General features: G+C 69.2%; 2 protein-coding genes across 5 annotated transcripts; one reads left to right on the top strand and one right to left on the bottom strand.

The window, feature by feature from the left end:
- On the top strand, nt 1-13,162 carry VASP (vasodilator stimulated phosphoprotein). 4 transcript variants are annotated; one of them, XM_073321619.2, is made up of 13 exons: nt 1-142; nt 6,451-6,622; nt 7,468-7,636; nt 7,878-7,941; nt 8,482-8,513; nt 8,948-9,183; nt 9,466-9,593; nt 9,936-9,996; nt 10,248-10,296; nt 10,618-10,663; nt 11,602-11,677; nt 12,233-12,290; nt 12,559-13,162. In XM_073321619.2, the coding sequence occupies exons 1-13, from the start codon at nt 108-110 to the stop codon at nt 12,594-12,596; spliced, it is 1,164 nt and encodes a 387-aa protein (XP_073177720.1). In that variant the 5' UTR covers nt 1-107; the 3' UTR covers nt 12,597-13,162. The 4 variants fall into 4 exon arrangements, with proteins under 4 accessions (XP_073177720.1, XP_073177719.1, XP_073177718.1 ...); XM_073321618.2 differs by having other exon boundaries at nt 2-142; nt 9,469-9,593; nt 10,245-10,296; XM_073321617.2 differs by having other exon boundaries at nt 2-142; nt 10,245-10,296.
- Nucleotides 13,163-16,851: 3,689 nt separating this feature from the next.
- On the bottom strand, nt 16,852-18,888 carry OPA3 (outer mitochondrial membrane lipid metabolism regulator OPA3). Its single transcript, XM_073321622.2, has 2 exons — nt 18,704-18,888; nt 16,852-17,412 (listed from the first exon to the last, which is right to left on the bottom strand). The coding sequence occupies exons 1-2, from the start codon at nt 18,843-18,845 to the stop codon at nt 17,084-17,086; spliced, it is 471 nt and encodes a 156-aa protein (XP_073177723.1). The 5' UTR covers nt 18,846-18,888; the 3' UTR covers nt 16,852-17,083.
- Between the last annotated feature and the right edge of the window lie 1,741 nt (nt 18,889-20,629).

Raw genomic sequence — 20,629 nt, 5'->3', positions numbered from 1 at the left:
CGGCTGGGGGCGGGCCGAGCCGAGCCGAGCGGTGCATTGTGGAGCCGCCGGAGCGCAGCAGGGGGTTGGAGCCCGCAGCAGCCGGGACCGGGATCGGGACCGGGACCATGCGCCCCCAGAGCCGGGGCAGCCAGGGGCCCAGGTAGGCGGGAGCCGCAGTCAGCCCATGGGCCCCCGCCTCCGCTGCGGCCGGGAGTGAGCGCCCCGAGCCCGGCCCTCGCGCCCCCCGCCCGCTCCGCCGCCCCCCGGCCCGGTTCCGAGCGGCACCATGAGGTGAGAGCCAGGTCGTGCGCCCGGGGCGCTTTGTCCGCGGCCTGGGGGTCCCGGAGGGGGGGGCTGGGGGTCCCGGAGGGGGGGACGCGGCCCTGGCCGGAAGCGGAGCCCGGAGCCGCCAGATCGGCGGGGGGGGGGTCCCCTGGGAATCACTCAGGTGCCTCCTTCCCCCGGCCTCTCTCCTGCCCCCACCGTGGGGGGCGGGAGACGCCTCCCGTGGGGCCTCGAGCCCCCAGCGCTCCTGGCAGGGACTTGGCCCCCCTGCGCCCATCCCCGGGCCCCCCCGCCCAGTAGCTGAGAGCCCTGAGGTTGGCCCAAGGGGAGCATAGAACCCAGGCGTCCGGGACGGGGTGGGGTGGGTGTTGTGCTGCCAGCGTGTCTGGGGGGCGGGCAGCTGCGGGCCCCCCTCCCCGGATCGCTCCTGGGGCAGCCTCTGCCTGGTTCCCTGTGTCCCTCCCCCCCAGGAGACCTAGAGAGGTTTGAGCTGGATCCTGTGGGGCAGGGGCTGGCTTGTCTCTGATGTCACAGCCCGCTGTGGCGGGAGTGAATGACATCACCTGCTCAGGGCTGTGATGTCATGGGTAACGACTGGCAGAGCTGGGGATAGAACCCAGGAGTCCTGGCTCTCAGCCCCCCCTGCGTTCCAACCACTAGACCCCACTCCCCTCCCAGAACCAGGGACAGAACCCAGGAGTCCTGGCTCCCATCTTCCCCCACAACCTCCAGACCCTGCTCCCAGGAGTCCTGGCTCCCAGCACCCCCGCCACACACTAGACCCCACTCCCCTGCCTGCACTTGGAGTCTAGCCCTGTACCTCATTGTCCCCGTGAAGCTGGCTATGGATGCAGCCCCCCCGCAGGTGGTTGGGACGGGGGGTGTGTGTGTGTGGAGGGGGCCACAGCTGCGTCTCCAGCTGCTGGAACTTACCCTACCCTGGCTACGGCTGAGGGGGAGGAGAGATGAGGATCCTGCAACCCCTGTGCAGGGCAGCCCCCTCCCTCCCTTTGGAAACAGGCCCCCCCCAGTGCTCACAACTGTGCTTATGAGGGGGGGGGTCGTCCCAGGAAAGCCCCCCCCCCATTCCCGTGCTCCGCAGCTAAGCATGCCCCCAGCTGTCTGTGCCAAGGGGGGGGTTGGGGCTGCCTGGAGGGTGACCCTCACTCCTGCACCTGGGGGCTGGGCTCAGCTGTTAGTGCTGAACATTCCCAAGCCACTGGGGGGGGGACCCAGCATGGGTGGAGGGGGGGAGAAATGCTCCTGGTGCTTGAAATTCCTGCTCTGTTGGGCGGGAGGGGGTGGACCCGTTCCTGAGCTGCCCTTTGACCCCCAGGCCTGGGCTCCAGCAGCTGACGAGATTGAGGGTCCTGACCCCCATGAGATCAAAGGGCAGAGTCCCCAAGTCGGCGTAGAGCGATTTGGAACTGCGGGACAAACGGTGGGGGGGCTGCGGGTTGGGGCACTGGCAGAGCTCGGTGTGGGGAGCCCAGGGCTGGGAGCGTCAGGAGTGAGGGGTGCTGGCAGAGTGGGGGGGAGCCCAGGGCTGGGCTGGCAGGGGGCTGCGAGTCGGGAGTGAGGGGCAGCAGGGGGAGAGCAGACTGGTATCTTCCCAGGTCTGGTGCTTCAGCTCTGTCCTGTGGTTTGGCCTGGGGCGGTGCAGGGGCCATGGGGCCGACCGTGGGGCCCGTCTGGCTTGGAGGGTGCCGGAGCCGCAGCGTCTGCATATTGCTAAAAAGCAGGAAATGGCCACAAGCACATCCTGGCTTTCCCTTCCCGTTTGTGTGTGTGGGGGGGTGTCCCGGTGGGGGGCTCTCCACAGGCCCCTGGCCTGGGGCTGGCCTATGGGTGAGGGGCCTGGAGGCAGCCTGGGCTGCTGACCCCTGAGCTAGAGCAAAAGGAGGGGTGATCTTGGGAGGGCCTGGGGCTGTGCCCCCCAGATGGGCCGAGCCCTGGCACTTCCCTGCCCCAGTGCACTGGGGCCCTGCTCATGAACGCCAGGGCCCGACCTCCACCCGGTGCATTCTGGGATCCTGGGCACTCCTGTCTCCGTGTGCTGGGAGCAGAGGCTGCTGGGAGCATGGGGTGGGGGGGTCGCATTGGTGCTGGGAGCAGCTGCAGTGGCCAGTGCTGGTTCCGGGGGGGGGGCCTGGCCAGGCTGTCTGCTCCCACCTGGGCCACAGGTATCTGGCTGCTGCTTGGACCAGGCGCTGGGGTCCCTGGGCAACAGACTGTGGGGGGGGGACCCCCTTGGCTGCTGTCTGGCCTGGGGCAGGAGATGCTGCCAGGAGGGTCTCGTGGGGTATTCGAAGGGTGAATGAGGGTCTCCCTTCCCCCACCCCACCCCTGGTGCCTGCGGACACACCCAGCCCTACTGCGGGGTTAGCGGGACCCCAGATGGGGGCTCTCCCCATGGTGCCCTCAGAGCAGGCACTGTGGGTGGGGGTGGGGAGGGTCTGTTACACCAGAGCAGCCTGATGCAGCTCTGGGGTCTGTCCAAGTGGGTCCCCTCTGTCCCCTGACCCCCATGGCCAGCCTGGGGAGAAACCCCCCTCCCCCAGGCACTGTACCACAGCGAGCAGGAAGTGACTCAGGGTCTCACCCAGGAAGTGGGTGGGGGCTGGGGAACAGGGACAGTCCCATGGGGGTGGGGGGCGGCTCCTGAACTCAGGCCCCAGCTTGACCAAAGCCGAAACCTCTGGACTCTGGGGGTGGTCGAAGCCAAAGACCCAGGCCTGCCTTCACCCCAAACCCACACAGATGCAGAGATGGGGCCTCCGGCCGACCCCACCCCACAGGGCTGGGCTAGCAGGGGCTGCAGGGTGGGAGCCCAGGAGCAGGGAAGGTTGCCCTGGGCCTGACTTCTGCACACTAGCACGCTCCTCCCCAGAGGCAGCTGCCTCTCCCTCCAGCTTTGGTGCCTCCTTGAAGGTCAGGCCAGGCCTGATCCCAGCCCCCCACCCCACCAGTGACCAGTTGCCTGTGGGGGGGCCAGGGGATGGGTTGGGGGCTGCAGGATCTCAGCCCTTCCTCTCATTTGTTTTAGGGGTGGGTGGGTTCCTGACCCCCCACAAACAGGGTGATGGGGGTGGGGGGCTGTGCCTGTTTCCCATCCCCCCCCTCCTCCTCCCCCCCACCCCATCTGAGACAAACAGGCTCTGGCCTTCAAACCTGCCCTTATATGGTCACAGATAGCCGCTCCCCCACCTCTTCCTGCTCCGGAGTCTGGCCCCCCCCAGGTGCTGCCTCCGGGGCTGGTGCCCCACCCCCTGGTGTCCTGGGGGGGGGGGGGCTGGGAGGAGCCTGTGGGAGGTTAGGCAGGGAAGCCTGGTGGTGGTGGTTGGGGAGTCAGGCAGGCAGGGAAGCACGAAGGGGGGGGCGGGAATTGTCTGAGCCGGGTCCCTGGCCCACAGCCAGCGCTGCCTCAGTCCCTGGGCCGGCTGGTCGGGTGCTGCAGCTGGCTGGGACCCACTGCCTGGTAGCCACTGCCACCACTCCCAGGGCAGCTGGACACCCCATAGGATCCTGCTGCAGATGGACCTTGTGTCCACACCCCCCCCCACCAGCGGCTGGGGTGGCGTTCTCCTCTTGGCATGGGGGAAACTGAGGCACAGAGGGGCAGGGACTAGCCCAAGGTCACGCAGCCAGTGGGGATAGAGCCCAGGAGTCCTGGCTGCCAACCCCTCCCCCTCCCATGCCCGCAGGACATTGGGAAAGAGCGGTGACTGGCGGAAGTGGCTCGTGGTCAGGGCCTGTTGGTCAATTGCCACCCGGCAGACAGCCTGCGAAGCGCTCCGTGATGGGCAGTGCCGGGTGCGGGGGGGGGGGCGGGTCTCAGGGAGCCCCTGGGGACCCAGCAGCTCTCAGGGTGCTGCTGGCTGGGGAGCTGCCAGGCTCCCAGTGTTGGGGTGTCACGGGCCGGGCAGGGAGGGCCTGGGGCACAGGGAGGAGTCAGCAGCCTGGGCTTGCCTGGCCTCCCCTCCCCCGCAGCAGCTGGGCCAGGCCTGGGGCTGCCGCGCCCTGTTTGGATTGTAGGAGCGGCAGCTGCTTCCGCTTGGCCCGCGGGTGCTGGGGAGGGGCTGGGAGCTGGCGACATGTGTCTGCCCCCCCCCCCCAGCTGTCGGGCACCCTGGCGCTCGTTGTGGGAAGGGTGGGGGCAGATCTGGGCCCTCAGGGCGGCTGAGCTTCCCCTTGGCCTTCCTGTGGGAGACATGCCAAGATCCCAGGTGCCCCTGTCAGGCTCAGAGACCATGGGTGGGGGGAGGTGCCCCAGCTCCTGGGGGCAGCGGGGGTGTTCAGGGGCCTCCAGTAGCAGCGACTCAGGGTGTGAATTGGTGTCACCCCCCCCACGCTGCCAGCGCCCCTCAATCCCGACCTGCAGCCTCCTGCAATCCCTGCCCTGCCCCCCACTCTGACGGCGCCCCTCAATCCCGACCTGCAGCCTCGTGCAATCCCTGCCCTGCCCCCCACGCTGCCAGCGCCCCTCAATCCCGACCTGCAGCCTCCTGCAATCCCTGCCCTGCCCCCCACTCTGCTGGTGCCCCTCAATCCCGACCTGCAGCCTCGTGCAATCCCTGCCCTGCCCCCCACTCTGCCGGTGCCCCTCAATCCCGACCTGCAGCCTCGTGCAATCCCTGCCCTGCCCTCCCACTCTGCCGGCACCCCTCAATCCCGACCTGCAGCCCCCTGCAATCCCTGCCCTGCCCCCGACTCTGCTGGTGCCCCTCAATCCTGACCTGCAGTCCCCTGCCAGCCTAGCCCTGCCCCCCCACTCTGCCAGCGCACCTCACTCCTGACCCGCAGCCCCCTGCCTGCCGAGCCCTGGCAGAGACGGGGCCATAGATGAGCCGGGGTAGGTGGGGCAGGCTGGAGCTGGCTGGGCAGGCCACAGGCAGGATGCTGGATGCTCCCCCTCAGCTGCTCCCTGCGGCCCCTTCCCTGGCTGTTGGTGCCCCCCCTGCCAGCAGGGCCCATGTGCAGGGCGGCCGGCCTCGCGTGACTCGGTTCCTGTGCGGTGGCCTGTGCCTGGCATAATCTTCCTGCAGAGGAAACCCCCAGCCCCCGCCCTAGCGGCTGGTGTCTCCTGGAGGGTCAGCCAGTGCCCCATGGGGCTGGGGGCCTATGTGAGGCTCTTGCGGCCTGCTGGAGTGATACCAGCGATGGCAGGGGGCTCGGGGGAGGGGGGGGCACGCTCTGTGTATAGTGGGGGAGGCCCACGGCCCCAGGATGCACGTCCTGGGCGGACACCCTCGCTCGGTCCCCGGCGGGGCTGGGGCTGTGGGGCTGGGAGAATGGCTGAAGGTGGAGGTGCTGCTAGTTCCCCTGGGCGCTGCTGTGGGCCGGGGGCAGGGCAGCAATCTTGGGGGGGGGGCTTCTGTGCCCAGGGGAGGGACGTTCCCTCCTCATTGGGCAGCCTGGCTTCGGGGCCAGGAGCTTTGAGGTTGCAACCCCAGGGATGGTCTCTCTGCTCCCTGCCCTCAGTCAGGAGGGACCTGGGCCTGCTTCTCTCTACCCCCCCAGGCAGTGTGTGTGTGTGGGGGGGAAGGGGTGTCACCTGGGGGGGGCGCTTCTCCCCCTTGGGATCCCACCACTGGCACCTGTGCTGCCTTCAGCACCTCCCGTCCCCAGGACCCAGCAGCACAGGGACACCCAAACCAAACATCCCCTGGGCTGGGAGTGGGACCTGAAGCCCTACTTGGGGGGAGGGGGGGGGCTGAACTACATCAGGGGGCTATTTTCCAGCCTCCCCAGAGAGGGGTCCCCCAGCTGGCTCCCACCCACACACTTTGGGGTTTGGGGGCTGTGAAGGTTCCTGGGATTTTGTGACTGATCCCACCAACTCTGAGCTGGGGGGGCAGAGCCGGGATGCTGGGGTTCTGGGGGGGGGTCTAGGGGTTAATGTGGGGGGGGGGATGGGAGTCAGGACTCCTGGGTTCTGTGCCTGATTCTGCCATTCCATTCCCCTCCCTGTGCCTCAGTTTCCCCTGTACAGTGGGCTGATCCCTGTCCCCTGGGGTGCGGTGCCCCCCTGAGTGTCTGGGCCTGGAGTGCACTGGGGGTTCCCCTGGTGCTAAAGGGTGAGCTGCCGGCTGGGCTTGCGGGGGGCTCAGCTGGTTCACTTTGGCGTGGGGAGGGGCCTGCAGGAGCTCCTCCCTCCACATTCACCCCCTTCTCCTTCCGCAGCGAGACGGTTGTCTGCGCCACCCGTGCCACGGTGATGCTGTACGACGATGCCAACAAGAAGTGGGTGACGGCGGGGAGCGGCCCCCAGGTTGTCAGCTGGGTGCAGATCTACCACAACCCGGGCACCAACACCTTCCGCGTGGTGGGCCGTAAGATGCAGTCGGACCAGCAGGTGTGGGGGCTGGGCGGGGAGGGGGGCCCTGGGACCAGCCAGGCATCAGGGGCTCAGGCTGCGCCCCAGGAGAGGGGCTGTCGGAAAAGGTGGCCCCAGGGCCCTGCACCCCCTGTGATCTGCCCTTGTGGGAGTCCTGGCTGGGGGGGATGGGGACTGGATCCCCCTTGGGTGAGGCAAAGCTGGGCATTGTGGGGCTGGCTCTCCTGGCCAGTGTTCCAGTCGTCCTGCCCCGGTTCTCCCCAAGTGCCCTGTCCCCAGAGTTTGCAGCTTGTCCTGTCCCCTAGGCTGCCTCCCCCTCAGGAAATGTGTGCTGGGCCCTGACCTGTGGTTTGGGGCTCATCCTGGGAGCCCCCCTGCAGAGCTGAGGACTGGGTGGCCCAGGAGCTGGGCGGGGGGACGGGGGACCTTCTGCAACCCCCTGCTATGGGAATTGTAGGCTTCCCTCTGGTGCCGGAGGGCACTGCCAGCCCCTCGTGCTGTGCTTGGCAGAGCCGGTGCCAGGGCTGGTGGTCTGGGCAGGGGCAGGCCAAATCATCCTACCCTTGATGCTCTCCTCCGCCCCCCCAAACTCAGGTGAGAAGCCAGGGGTCCTGCCCCCCCATACCCCCCCTCCAGAGCTGGGGTTGGAAGAACCCGGGGGGGTCCTGGCCCCAGCCCCTCCTGCCCTCTGAACAGGGACATCCCCATACCCAGGCCAGTCCCTGGGTGGCAGCTGCTCTTGTTTGTGTCTCACCTCCCCCCCGACACCCCCCCCCCCCCCCGTGGCCTTGGTATGGTCCTTGGGGGGGCTGGGATCCCATGGGCCCCCTGCTGACCCGGCTCTCTACCCCCCCCCCCCCCAGGTGGTCATTAACTGTGCAGTAATGAAGGGGATGAAGTACAACCAGGCCACACCCAACTTCCACCAGTGGCGTGATGCCCGCCAGGTCTGGGGTCTCAACTTCAGCACCAAGGAGGACGCCAACCAGTTTGCCAGTGGGATGCTGCTCGCCCTGGACCAGCTGGAGGCGGGTGAGCGGTGCCCGGCCCTGCCCCCATCGCCCAGGGGGTTGGACACAGCTTGGGTGGGGGCTCAGGCTGGAGATGTGGGGGCTTGGTCCCACCGCAGTGCCAGGGTTTGGGGGGCTGGAGGGCGGGTCGCCCTGTTGGAGCTGTGGCCGGGGGTGGGGAGCCAGCGCTCGGATCTCTGTGGGGGAAGCTGCGGGGTGGAACCTGTTGCTGACCCCCACCCCCATTGTGTGTCCCGGTGCAGGCTTGGCTCCGTCTGGGCCACCCCAGAACGGCCCCTCCCCAGATGAGATGGAGCAACAGAAAAGGTATGGTGTCTCTCTCTTGCCCCCCCCCCACCTGCGCCCTCCCACCAGGTCCCCCACCCCTTCCCAGACCTCTGGTGGGCTTGGTGGGGTGGGCAGTTGCAGGGGCCGTTAGCAGGAAGGGTCTCTCAGGCTTGGGGGGCAAAGGGGAGTCAGGGTGGCCCCGGGGTGGTGGTCGGGGGTACAAGGCACCTTCCCCCATCCCATCCTGGGCCCCTCGGTGAGGGCTGCCCAGTCGCTGACGCCTGTGCCCCAGGTGATTACTGAAGTGACCTCTCCCCCCTCCCCCTCCACCCCCGGCTAAGCCCCCGAGCGGCTGGAGCGGACGCTGCCGGCTCAGCCCCTAATCGGCTTGCGGCTGGCGGGGCGAGCAGCTGCCCAGCATGTGTGGGTTCGTGGTGTCAGGGATCCTGGACCCGGGGTCCCCCCAGGCCTCGCCACGCACGTGAGTGACTGGGGGGAGGGGGGAGATGCCCTGGGGGGGGGTCCCTGGGTATTTGTGTCCCCCCCCCCTTCCAGTTCTCACCCCTCTTTGTCTCCCAGGCAGGAGCAGGAGCGCCGGGTGGCCAGTGCAGGTGGGTAATGCAGGGGGGGCAGGCGGTGGGGAGTCGGGGGGCAGGTGGCCCAGCTCCGGCACTGGGAGTCGGGATTGGTCTGTCGCACACGATCAGCCCCCTTCCCCCCCCCCCAGCCATATCTCTAGCCCCACAGGACTGCGCCCGTGGGAGCGTGGGGGGTGTCTCCCCACCTCTGCCTCAGCCCAGCAGGGTTGCTGCAAGTGGTGGTGTTGGCGGGAGGGGGGTGCCTCAGGGATTTCAACAATTCACGTAGTGGGATTAGTTCTGGGTGCTGGGGGAGGGGGGGGTCGCGTGGGGCCCCCAGTCCCCAGGGTGGTCTTGCCTGGCTAAGAGGGTCCCAGTGGCATCTGCTTAGACCTCTTCTCCTCCCCCCCCGCCCCCCCCTCCCGGTGCTCCAGCTCCCTCTAACCCCCCTTGGTCTTGTGTGGCAGGAGCTCCAGTGACCCCTTCGGGGGGAGGCCCCCCGCCGCCCCCAGGGCCGCCACCCCCGCCAGGGCCGCCTCCACCACCCGGCCTGCCCGCCACTGCTGGGGGGCCACCCCCTGCGACTGGGGGGCCACCTCCCGCCCCTCCTCTGCCTGCTGCACAGGGCCCGGGGGCGGGAGGCGGGGGGGCCTCCGGCCTGGCAGCTGCCATCGCAAGCGCAAAACTCAGGAAAATCGCCAAGGTGGGTGGGGAGGAGCAGGATTGGGGCGGGGGGGAGTGGGGTGGGGGCGGAGTTGGGGGGAGGAGGGGGGGTTGGAAGAAGGTAGGGGTCGGGCGGCCCCAGCCCAGGCTGGGTCTGGCGCTGGAGGCGGGTTGGCCTGTTGCGGGGCGGGGGTCCCTGCGGAAGGGGGGCCCAAGGCATCGAGCAGGGCTAGAACCGGGGAGTGTGTGTGTGTGTCTGTGGGTTAGTGGGGGAGGGATTGCGGTGCTGGGCCTGGTAATGACTCTGCTCCCTGTCCCCCAGCAGCAGGAGGATGGCGCTGGGCCGGCGGGGGGCAGCCCCAGCCCCGGGACGGCCCCAAAGAACGAGGCCAGCCGCGGCGGGGGGGGCGGGGGCCTGATGGAGGAGATGAGCGCCATGCTGGCCAGACGGTGAGGGGCGGCAGGGTGTGTGTGTGCTGGGTCTCCATGTTGGGGGGGGCGGGGGGGGGATCTGTGTTGTGGGGCTGGGATGGTGGTGGTGGGGGACGGGGCTGTGCTCTGGGAGGCTGGGGGCTCTGTGCCGGGGGGTAGGAGGTGCTGCCCTGTGGGTGTGGGGCTGGGGCATGGGGGGAGATCCCAGACGTGTCCCCAGTGCTGACTCGGCCCTGCCAGAGGGTCGGGGGCTTGCCCGAGAGGGATCTGTGCCTCCTGGCCGGGGGCGGGGGTGGCGGCTCTCGGGGCGGGGCAGGCCTGGGTGGGCGCTAACCCCACTCTCCCTGTCGCCCCCCGCAGGCGGAAAGCCACGCTGCCGGGCGAGAAGCCTGGGCCGAAGAAAGATGAGGACATTTCCAGCGTGAGTGTCCTGCCCCCTCTCCGTCCGGCAGCCTGTTCCTGGGGAGGGGGCAGGTGGGCTGGGGCCTGGCCAGGCTTGGCGGGGTCTGTGCTGAGTCCTGGATCTGCCCAGCAGTGCAGGAGGGAGCTGGCCCCACTTCTTGGGGGGGAAGGAGATTCCCCTGGGGCTCCTTGGGGGGAGAAAGGGGAGCTTGCCCAGGGCCACAAGACCCACTGACACACCCCCCCCCCCCTTCGTTCTGCCCCCAGCAGCAAGACACCGCCGAACCCTCAGGTACTAGGACCTCGAGCCTGCAGAGCGGTGAGTGTGGGGGGGCCCCCGCCAGCCCCAGAGACCCCTGTCTCCCAGCATGCCCAGGGGGAGGACAGGTGGAGCAGGGCATGCTGGGAGCGGACTGAAGGGGGGGCAGGGGAGCAGGGGACAGGCAGCCCTTCACCTGGGCATTGTGCTGCCTGGCACTGGCTGCGGGGGGGGAGGCCCACGGATGGGGGTGGTTCACACCTTGGACTCTCTGCTGGGGTGGGGGGGCTGTGTGTCTGAGGGGCCCCCCCTCCAAATTCCTCTTCCCATGGACCTCCCCAGTGAAAGCGCCAGGCACCCATTTCTCCCCTCTCTTGGCAGACTTGGTGCGGAGGCCCTGGGAGAAGAACAGCTCCACCCTGCCCAGGTGGGTGCTGCCCGGCTGGGCCATGGGGAGGGTGGGGGTCCAGGCGGCTGGAGCCAGGAGGGGCCGGGCTGGGCCGGGGGTCTGTCTGCCTCTCTCTTCCCCCCAGGCATAGTGAGACCCAGGAGAGCAGAGAATCCCCCAGTCCCGCCCGGAGTAGCACCAGCCTCTCGGGGTAGTGCCCGGGCGTGGGTTGGGGGACCGAAGCCATGGGGCAGATATGGGGCAGACTGAGCAGTGGGGGGGCACTAGGCCTTGCTCCAAGGGAGGAGGAGGTGGGTATCCTGGACACAGGGGCTGGTGGAGCAGGTGGGCCCCTGGAGGGAAGTGTGTGTGTGTGTGTGGGGGGGGGGTGGATGGGGACACCATGGCCAGGGGCTTTCCGGCTGGGCAGTGGTGCCAGGGCCCAGAGCTGGGCATGGGCCTGGCTGGGGGGCGGCGCATGCGCTGCTGGGGGCAGGGGCGATGCAGAGCCCAAGGCGCAGGGCTGGGTAGGGCTGCGGCTCCCCGGAACCGTACCCGCTGGGCAGCAAACAGAGCCACACCGCCTGGCTTGGCCTCCCCTGATCCTTCTGAATATCTCCTCGCCCTGCTGCGCCCTTGGCCACGGCGTGATACCTCAGGCCTACCGTGAATATCCCCCCACCCCAATTGCACGTGGGGAAACTGAGGCACCAGGCTTGGGAGGGACTTGCCAAAGAGCACAGTAGCACAGGTGGGGAAAGAGCCCAGGAATCCTGATGCCCCTCCCGTAAGTGGGCTGCCTGTTAACTCTGGAACCTAACGCTGTCTGTGTGTCACCCCAAGCTGTGGAGCCCCCTCAGTGGCAAGGCTCTCAGACAGGGGTGGGATCCCTGCCAAAGAGGGACATAGAGCCTCGTGGAGCTTCTCACCCCTAACCCCTGCTCCGTTCTCCCTCCTCCCCCCCCCCTCCCGCCCAGGATGAAATCAGCTGCCCCCAGCAGCACAGAGCCCCCGGCCAGCACAGATGAGTCCGGCCTGGAGCGGATCAAACAGGTACCAGGGTGGGGGAGGAGCCAGGAAACCCAGCCCTGGGGTGACATGGGGTTCGTTCCTAACCCTGGGACTCTGCTCGGTGACTGGAGCAGGACCCCATGACCCTGAGCATGGAGGTGGGGGTCTGGATTGGGCTGTTGCTGGGGGAGGGGTGTAGGGGTGGTGGTGCTGGAGGTGGAGTTTGCATGGGGGGGCAGTGGGGGGGGGCTGTGCAAGTGCCCGGTGTTGGGGGGGAGGCATGCTGGGGGCTGTTGCAAGACTGTATGTGGGGAGGCATGGGGGGACACTGGGGGGAAGAGAGGGTGCCAGGGGGCAGGAGTGGCTGTGCACAGGGGATGGTGCGGGGGGGGGGTGTTCCAGGGGGGAGGGGTGCCAGAGGAGGGGGCAGGGCTGTGCGTAGGAGGGGGTGCTGGGGAGGTTCTGGGGGTGGGGCTGCATGTGAGGGGGTGCCAGGGGAGAGGGGCAGGGCTGCACGCAGGGGTGGTGGTGGGGGAAGGGTTGTACACGAGGGGGTGCAGGGTGGGCCGCGCCCCCTAACGCTGCGCCCTCACCCAGGAGCTGCTGGAGGAGCTGCGCCGGGAGCTGCAGAAGCTGAAGGAGGAGATCATCGAGGGTGAGCCACCTGTAGGGGTCGCTGGGCTCGGTTCCTGCCTGCTTGGTGCGGGGGGCCCGTGGCATGAGGGATCCAGGGGGAGGGGGGTGTTCTCTGTGCGCGGCCCCAGTCCCCTGCAGATGCCCCAGCTCCTGAGCAAGGGCTGCTTCAGCTTGGAGCCCCCTGGCTGCTTCCTGGTGGCCGTGGGGCCGCCTGGCCTGGCATGTCTTCCCCTCTCCCCCCCATCTGGCTCCTGGACACTTACCACCCCCCCCTTCTCTCTCTGCAGCATTCGTCCTGGAACTGAGGAAGCGGGGCTCGCCCTAGCCCCCCATCCCACCCGGCCGGCGGTCCCAGGGCTGCCGAGGCTCCTGTGCCACCCACGGGTTTATCGTCTTTGACACGCGCCCCGCCCCCTCACACTTGAAGCCCCTCCCCCATGCACCCCCTCCTCCGGCCGATGGTTACCGGGGCGCCAGCCCCACTGTGCAATTCCAGGGGGTGGTCCAAATTCCTGGAGATTCCCCCCCCACCATCCCTCTGGGGCTGCCCCGGAGCTCCCAGGCTGTGCCTTACCCCTGGGGCAGGAGCAGAGCAATAGCACCCCCTGCAGGCTGCTGCCTACCAAAGGGCCCCTCCCCCCCAGACAGCAGGGCTTGGGGGGTCTCTGGGAGGAGTCGGCGTCGTTCCTGCCCCCCAGGAGCAGCGCAGAGCTGCCTCCCCCTGGGGGCCTGGCATGATGGAGAGATTCCCTGAAACACCCCTGCCCTGCCAGGAATTGGAGGGCCGGGGATCCCCCCCCCCAGTCCCGCCCTGTGCCCACTCACTGCTTCCTGGCCCCCAGCTCTGCTGGGTTCAGCTTATTTTATATTTTTTTACACGGGGGGGGGAGGGGGAGTTTTTTTATCTTGGGGGTGGGGGCCCCCAGCTGGGCAGTGACAGGAACTGTCCTGAGGTGGGGTTGATCCTTTACCCCTGGCTGGGGAGGGGCAGACTCTCCGCTCTTTTCTATGCGGCTGTTAATGTTCACTTTATTTTTTTGGGTTGTTGGTTTTTTACTGATTTCTGGGGCATTTGTGCCCAGTACCAGGGAGAGATGCTTTTCCCCTCCCCTGCGCCGTGCCGCCTGGCACCGGGCCCCCCCGCCTGGCACCGGGCACGGACCCTTGGTACCCAGTTCTGGAATAAACCTTTCCTTTTTGTAAGTTACACTCCTCCCTCTGTCTCATTGTGGGGCAGGACGCCTGGGTTCTATCCCTGGCTTGGGGAGGGGAGTGGGGGCTGGGGGTTAGAGTGGGGTGTGGGAAGGGGGTTCAGGGGTCACAGCAGGGCCACTAGGCTCTACTCAAAGATAGTTTGTGCCTTTGGGGGGGGGTGTGGGGTGGCTGCATCAAACCCTCCCACCCAGCCTGTGCCGAGGGGGGACAGAGGGGCTGCTGGAGTCCAGCGTCGTTGCCTGAGCGCCACCCCAATTATCCCCCAACGAGCGCCTCATTAGCCAGGGCTGGGCCTGGGCCCGGGCCCCCCATACGCTCCTCAGCATCCTCTGCCTGCTGTACCCATCCCCCCAGGCTGGCAGCAGGGCCAAGCGGGGCACCTGGGCCCTCCTAGAGCTGCCCGTGCCAGATGCCTGCCTCGGAGCCCCACTCACCCTGGCAGGGTGAGAGGAGGGGGGCAGCGGGGGTTGGGGGGGTGCACCTGGGGCGTTGCTGCTGCCTCCAGCCAGGCTGGGGTGCATGGGGCGGGGAGGCCACAAAGGCTGGGACTAGAATAAATTCCAGGTGCCCTGAGGGGAGTGGGGAGGGGGGGGTCAGGGCAGCCCCAGGAGGCTGCGGGGTTGTAACGGCCATAAAGGGGATCCCCGCTCTGCCTGGAACCACCCCCAGCACCAACAGGGGCGGGAGGTGGGGGGGCCCCACTACAACCCAGCTGTGGCCCGGGCAAAGGCCTGGGGAGGGGTCCTGCCCCCCAACACCCTCCGCCTCGGAGCCAGGGGAAGCCAGGTGCCTTGTCACCGCATGGCCTTCTCATTAAGCACTAGGAAGGGTGGGACTGGGGTTGGGGGGTGGGAGCAGGGAGCGGGCTGGCCTGGCTCCAGGTGGGGGTGGTGGGGTGTAGGGCTTTGCCAGGGACACAAGCTGGGCTGTTGCTGGAGTCGTGTCCCCCCCACCCCCCGAACCTGGCCACCTGCAGGCAGACTCAGGCCTGGACCAACTTGGTGGGGGGGTGGGGGAATCCATCTCCCTCGAGGGCTGGGGTGGGGGGAACAGGGCGCAGGGCCCTGACTGGGGTCCAGCACCTCCTGCTGCCCAGGAGCTGCCATTGCTGGGCAAATTGCAGGGGTGATGCCATTTTCGTGCCTGCCCTCACCAGGTGCCAGCTGGCAGAGACACACAGCCCAGCCCTCGCCAACCTCTCCCTGCCTGGCCAGGCCTGTCCCACCCCCTGCCAACCTCTCCCTGCTTGGCCCCAGTCAGGCCCACACCCAGCCACCTGAACTCTGCCCCCTGGCCAGGCCTGGCCCAGCCAGCACCCCCTCCCCACACAGTTGTGGGGTGTGACTAAGTGGGACTGTTCTTAATGTTTCCTCTGAATAGTGTGGGTGTGCCTCAGTTTCCCTTATGCAGTTCTTAAGTGTCTAGGTGGTGGGGTAAGGGTGTATGATCGTTGCAGAGCCCTAGAGGGCAGGTGTGTGCAGGGGTCTGGATACAGAGAATGGCCAACATCCTGTTTCCTGACAACTGATGGCCTGGGCCCTTCCCCCCCCCCACCAGGTGAGAGCTAAAGGGTTGGAGAACAAAGGAATCAGGTGCCCTCCTGGCCCGGGAAAGGAACAAAGCCCAGAGGAGGAGGGGCTGGAGGGAGTTTCAGTTTGGGGCTGGCTGGAGACATGGAGTGAAGGGCAGACATGGTTGTCTGGCTCACTGGCCCCCAAAATGGACCCAGCTGAGAGGTCCGGTTCTCTGCACCTGCAAGCTCTGTTTTAGACCATGTTCCTGTCGTCTAATAAATCTCTGTTTTACTGGCTGGCTCAGAGTCACGTCTGACTGCAAAGTTGGGGGGCAGGACCCTCTGGCTTCCCCAGGACCCCGCCTGGGCGGACTCGCTGTGGGAAGCGCACGGAGGGGCAGAGGAGGCTGAATGCTCCGAAGTCAGACCCAGGAAGGTGGAAGCCATGTGAGCTGTGTGTCCTGCAGACAGGCTGCTCCCAGAAAGGCGACTGCCCCAGAGTCCTGACTGGCTTCATGGGGAGCAGTTCCAGAGCATCGCTCAGGGACTCTGTGACAGGTGGGGATGGGGAGCGGGCAGCTGGTCCCTAGGGCTTCACTCCAGCAGGGCAGCTGTCGGCCAGTTTCTCCAGGCCCAGCCATGGCGTGGGGAGGTCTGGCAAAAAGTTATCCTAAATCTGCCTGCCCCAGCCCTGCTCCCTGCAGCTGCGGGTGAGGGCCAGCAGGGCTGATGTGCGGGGCAGGTCCTTGGGCAGGGTGCTCCCATGGTGGGCACATGCCCTGGGCATGGCACCCCCCCAATAACTGCTCGGAAACCAGCCCCAGGCCTCTGAAGCAACTGCAACCAGGACTGACATCTCTCCCTCCAACTCTCAACCCCACACTGCCCATCAAGCAGGACCCTTCTTGCTCAAGGCCCTGTGAGCAGGTGTTGCCCCCCACACGGGCTGCATGGCCAGCAAATGGCTTCCCGCCAGCAGTGCCAGGGGGCTCTCGCTAAGGTCCAGAGTGGTGGGGCTGACAGGGCACCTGGGTTCTGTTCCCAGGGCTGGGGCCTCGCACTGCCCAAGCCCTCGGCACCGTCCAGGGCCAGTGTGGGCCTTTCCAGCACCCCTTCCCTCCGCCCCAGAACCGGGCCTCCCCAACATCTCTGCCCCCTCCCCAGCCAACTCCCAGAACCGGGCCTCCCCAACATCCCTGCCCCCTCCCCACCCAACTCCCAGAACCGGGCCTCCCAGCCCCCCTCCCCATGGCTCCTCCCCCTCCGGGCAGAGCCAACCTAAGGAAGCAGCCAGCCCAGGCTGGTTCAATCCCTGGACCAAGCCAAGGATGCCCTTGCTAACACCAGCCACGGGGGAATCCTGGGGGAGCAGCCCCACCTCTCTGGGCTAGGGCAGAAAGTGTCCAGGGCAGCCCCTACCCCTGCTAGACCAGCAGCAGGGCCTGGCCATGTGGGTCCTGTTGGACTGGAGGAGCTGGAGGGCCCTGGGCCTGCATGGAAGGGGGGCGCATAGAGACCTCCAACCCCTGCCCCACTGCATTAATCAGCTTTGCCCATGCAGCCCCGCCCAGTGGCTCCCCCTAGGAATCACTCTGGCCAGGCTGCCCCATGGACTGCGCCCCATGGAGTGCACCCTCGGCCAGGCACCCGGAAGGGAGGTGGCTCTGGCTGGGCCCCCTGCTGCCCGAGCCATGACAGGCCCTAGGGAAGGGGCCGATCCCAGACCCCGGGGAAGGATGAGCTGGGACCAGTTCCACTTTCTATGGGACCCCCGGGCCCAAAGGAGTGCTGCTGGCAGACCTATGGCTCCGCCCCTTTTCCCCAGCCCCGCCCCAATCATGGCTCCGCCTCCTCAGCAGCAGGTGGGTTTTAATGGATGACTATTTACACTGTAGAAAACTCAAACTCTGCAGGCGAGGAGGCTGGTCATGAGCCGGGACCCCCCAGCCCACACGGGGGGCCTGTCTCGCTCGCTTCGTCCAGCGCAGGCTCCTCCCGGCCCCAGCCAGCTCTGCGCCCTGGCACCGGGGGGCAGGGCCCACACGCGCCAGGCTCCTCCTTGGCAGCCTGTCCTGGGGGGGCCCCTATTTCTTGGCGCTGGTGGAGACGTCCAGCAGCAGGCGGTTCACCTCACGCAGCTGCGCGTCCAGGGTCTCCACGGCCAGGCCCAGCTCGGCCACCTGCTCCTGCAGGCCCAGCAGGGTGCTGCTCTGCTCCTCCTCCTTCCTCCGGGTGTTGGAGGCCTGGCGCGCGTACTCCAGGAAGATGCACAGGCCGCCCACGCCGAAGACGATGGCTTCGCCCAGCAACTCCGCGCCCAGCTCCGCTGCCGCCTCCTCGTTCAGGGGCTTGATGGTGGCGCCACGGAAGCCCATGATCCGCATCTTGGTTCGCATCTCGACCCAGTGGTACACTGCAGGGGGGAGGGGCATGAGTGGGGGGGCTGCCAGCCCAGCCCCCCGCCGGCCCGGCCCCGCCCCGGGCTCCCCATAGCCCTGCCGGTGCCCCTCGCTCCCAACCCGCAGCCCCCCGCCGGCCCGGGCCCGGGCCCCCCATAGCCCTGCCGGTGCCCCTCGCTCCCGAGCCGCAGCCCCCCGCCGGCCCGGGCCCGGGCTCGGGCTCCCCATAGCCCTGCCGGTGCCCCGGGCTCCCCATAGCCCTGCCGGTGCCCCTCGCTCCCGACCCGCAGCCCCCCTCCGGCCCGGCCCCGGGCTCCCCATAGCCCTGCCGGTGCCCCTCGCTCCCGACCCGCAGCCCCCGGCCCCGGGCTCCCCATAGCCCTGCCGGTGCCCCTCGCTCCCGACCCGCAGCCCCCCTCCGGCCCGGGCCCGGGCTCCCCATAGCCCTGCCGGTGCCCCTCGCTCCCGAGCCGCAGCCCCCGGCCCCGGGCCCCCCATAGCCCTGCCGGTGCCCCTCGCTCCCGAGCCGCAGCCCCCCTCCGGCCCGGCCCCCCTATAGCCCTGCCGGTGCCCCTCGCTCCCGACCCGCAGCCCCCGGCCCCGGGCCCCCCATAGCCCTGCCGGTGCCCCTCGCTCCCGAGCCGCAGCCCCCCTCCGGCCCGGCCCCCCATAGCCCTGCCGGTGCCCCTCGCTCCCGAGCCGCAGCCCCCGGCCCCGGGCCCCGGGCCCCCCATAGCCCTGCCGGTGCCCCTCGCTCCCGAGCCGCAGCCCCCGGCCCCGGGCCCCCCATAGCCCTGCCGGTGCCCCTCGCTCCCGAGCCGCAGCCCCCGGCCCCGGGCCCCCCATAGCCCTGCCGGTGCCCCTCGCTCCCGAGCCGCAGCCCCCGCCGGCCCGGCCCGGCCCAATCAGGGAGCTGCGTGGGGACGTGTCAAGGGTCACTTCACGGCTTTGCTTTGTGGGTGCCTGTTCACGGTGAGCCGTGGGCCCGCCCTTGGGCTCCGCCTATTGGCCCTCTGGACCCACGCCCCGCCCTCAGTCTCCAATCATTGGTTCAAGGGACCCCGGTTCCGCCCCGCGCCCCCATTGCCCAGCTATGCTCTTTGCCCCGCCACCGCAACAATCCCATTGGCCTGCAGAGATCCAGCCCCGCCCCCGCATCGCCTCCATTGGCCCGCAAAGCTCTCTGTCCCGCCCCCGCATGCGCCCCGTTGGCTCCCTGTACTCGCAGCCCCGCCCCTCCGGAGCCCCATTGGCCTGTAGCCCCGCCCCATTGGCTCAGCGCCCCGCACGCGGCCTGTCACTCACGCTGCGCGGGCGGCCCGCAGACGTAGGCCCGGAAAAAGGGGCTGGCGCGAGCCCCTGCCTTGATGCGCGCGGCTAGGGGCCGACTCAGCTGCCGCACGCCCAGGTACAGGAGCTTCGCGATGGGGAACGCGCCGGCCACCATCCTCCCACCCGGCGGCCCCGCGCCGCGCCGCCGTGACGTCAGCGCGCAAGCCCCGCCCCGTCGCCTGCAGCGCCACTGAAGGGGCGGGGCGCATAATATGCAAACGATGCTCATGAATATGCGAGTTTGCGCCGTGCGCCCGCCGGATAAGTCTAATCAATATGCAAATTAGAAGGTGGGTATGCAAAAGACGTCATGAATATGCAATAGCTGGGTATGCATTCCAGACGTGCGGCGCCCGAGTATAGGCAAATCCTTGCCCGAGTATGTAAATTAGCTCATGGGTATGCAAATTAGAACACGGGCCTCCTCCCCACGTGTCTCCCACCCCACTTCCCGCCCACCCCGCAGGAGCCGAGGTGGAGCGCGGGGCCTGACGGCTTGTCAGAGCCTGGGGGCGGGGCCAGGAGAGCGGGGCGGGGTCTCGGCAGGGGGCGTGTCCCCGGCAGTCAGGACTGAGCACTAGGGGGCGCCGTGGAGCTGGGTCCGGGGGCTCGGCAGGGGGACTGGGGGGCGCCGTGGAGCGGGGTCCGGGGGCTCGGCAGGGGGACTGGCGGGGCACCGTGGAGGGGGGTCCGGGGGCTCGGCAAGGAGACTGGGGAGGCGCCGTGGAGCGGGGTCCGGGGGCTCGGCAGGGGGACTGGGGGGGGCGCTGTGGATCAGAGCAGGGGCACTGGGGGACGCTGTGGAGCGGGGCCGGGGTCTCGGCAGGGGGACTGGAGCGGGGCCGCCGTGGAGCGGGGTCCGGGGGCTCGGCAGGGGGACTGGCGGGGCGCCGTGGAGCGGGGTCCGGGGGCTCGGCAGGGGAACTGGGGGGGCGCTGTGGATCAGGGCAGGGGCACTGGGGGACGCTGTGGAGCGGGGCCGGGGTCTCGGCAGGGGGACTGGGGGGGGCGCTGTGGATCAGAGCAGGGGCACTGGGGGACGCTGTGGAGCGGGGCCGGGGTCTCGGCAGGGGGACTGGAGCGGGGCCGCCGTGGAGCGGGCTCCGGGGGCTCGGCAGGGGGACTAGGGGGGCGCCGTGGAGCGGGCTCCGGGGGCTCGGCAGGGGGACTAGGGGGGCGCCGTGGAGCGGGCTCCGGGGGCTCGGCAGGGGGACTAGGGGGGCGCCGTGGAGCGGGCTCCGGGGGCTCGGCAGGGGGACTGGCGGGGCACCGTGGAGGGGGGTCCGGGGGCTCGGCATGGGGACTGGGGGGCGCCGTGAAGCGGGGTCCGGGGGCTCGGCAAGGAGACTGGGGAGGCGCCGTGGAGCGGGCTCCGGGGGCTCGGCAGGGAGACTGGGGGGCGCCGTGAAGCGGGGTCCGGGGGCTCGGCAGGGGGACTGGCGGGGCGCCGTGGAGCGGGGTCCGGGGGCTCGGCAGGGGGACTGGGGAGGCGCCGTGGAGCGGGGTCCGGGGGCTCGGCAGGGGGACTGGGGAGGCGCCGTGGAGCGGGCTCCGGGGGCTCGGCAAGGAGACTGGGGAGGCGCCGTGGAGCGGGGTCCGGGGGCTCGGCAGGGGGACTGGGGGGGCGCCGTGGAGCGGGCTCCGGGGGCTCGGCAAGGAGACTGGGGAGGCGCCGTGGAGCGGGGTCCGGGGGCTCGGCAGGGGGACTGGGGGGCGCCGTGGAGCGGGCTCCGGGGGCTCGGCAGGGGGACTGGCGGGGCACCGTGGAGGGGGGTCCGGGGGCTCGGCAGGGGGACTGGGGGGCGGCGTGAAGCGGGGTCCGGGGGCTCGGCAGGGGGACTGGGGGGGCGCTGTGGATCAGGGCAGGGGCACTGGGGGACGCTGTGGAGCGGGGCGGGG

The sequence above is a fragment of the Lepidochelys kempii genome, chromosome 23 (assembly GCF_965140285.1).
Source record: "Lepidochelys kempii isolate rLepKem1 chromosome 23, rLepKem1.hap1, whole genome shotgun sequence".
In the NCBI taxonomy this organism is placed as follows: Eukaryota; Metazoa; Chordata; order Testudines; family Cheloniidae; genus Lepidochelys; species Lepidochelys kempii.
This window is presented reverse-complemented; position numbering and strand designations above follow the sequence as displayed.

What these genes read in the sequence shown, in the direction of transcription:
- VASP (XM_073321617.2), top strand. Translation starts at nt 108, where the DNA reads ATGCGCCCCCAGAGCCGGGGCAGCCAGGGGCCCAG. An exon ending in GAGATGGAGCAACAGAAAAG is followed by an intron (nt 7,942 to 8,481) that starts GTATGGTGTCTC and finishes TTTGTCTCCCAG; the next exon opens with GCAGGAGCAGGAGCGCCGGG. An exon ending in AAGATGAGGACATTTCCAGC is followed by an intron (nt 9,997 to 10,244) that starts GTGAGTGTCCTG and finishes TTCTGCCCCCAG; the next exon opens with CAGCAAGACACCGCCGAACC.
- OPA3 (XM_073321622.2), bottom strand. Translation starts at nt 18,845, where the DNA reads ATGGTGGCCGGCGCGTTCCCCATCGCGAAGCTCCTGTACCTGGGCGTG. An exon ending in CTGCGGGCCGCCCGCGCAGC is followed by an intron (nt 17,413 to 18,703) that starts GTGAGTGACAGG and finishes TCCCCCCTGCAG; the next exon opens with TGTACCACTGGGTCGAGATG.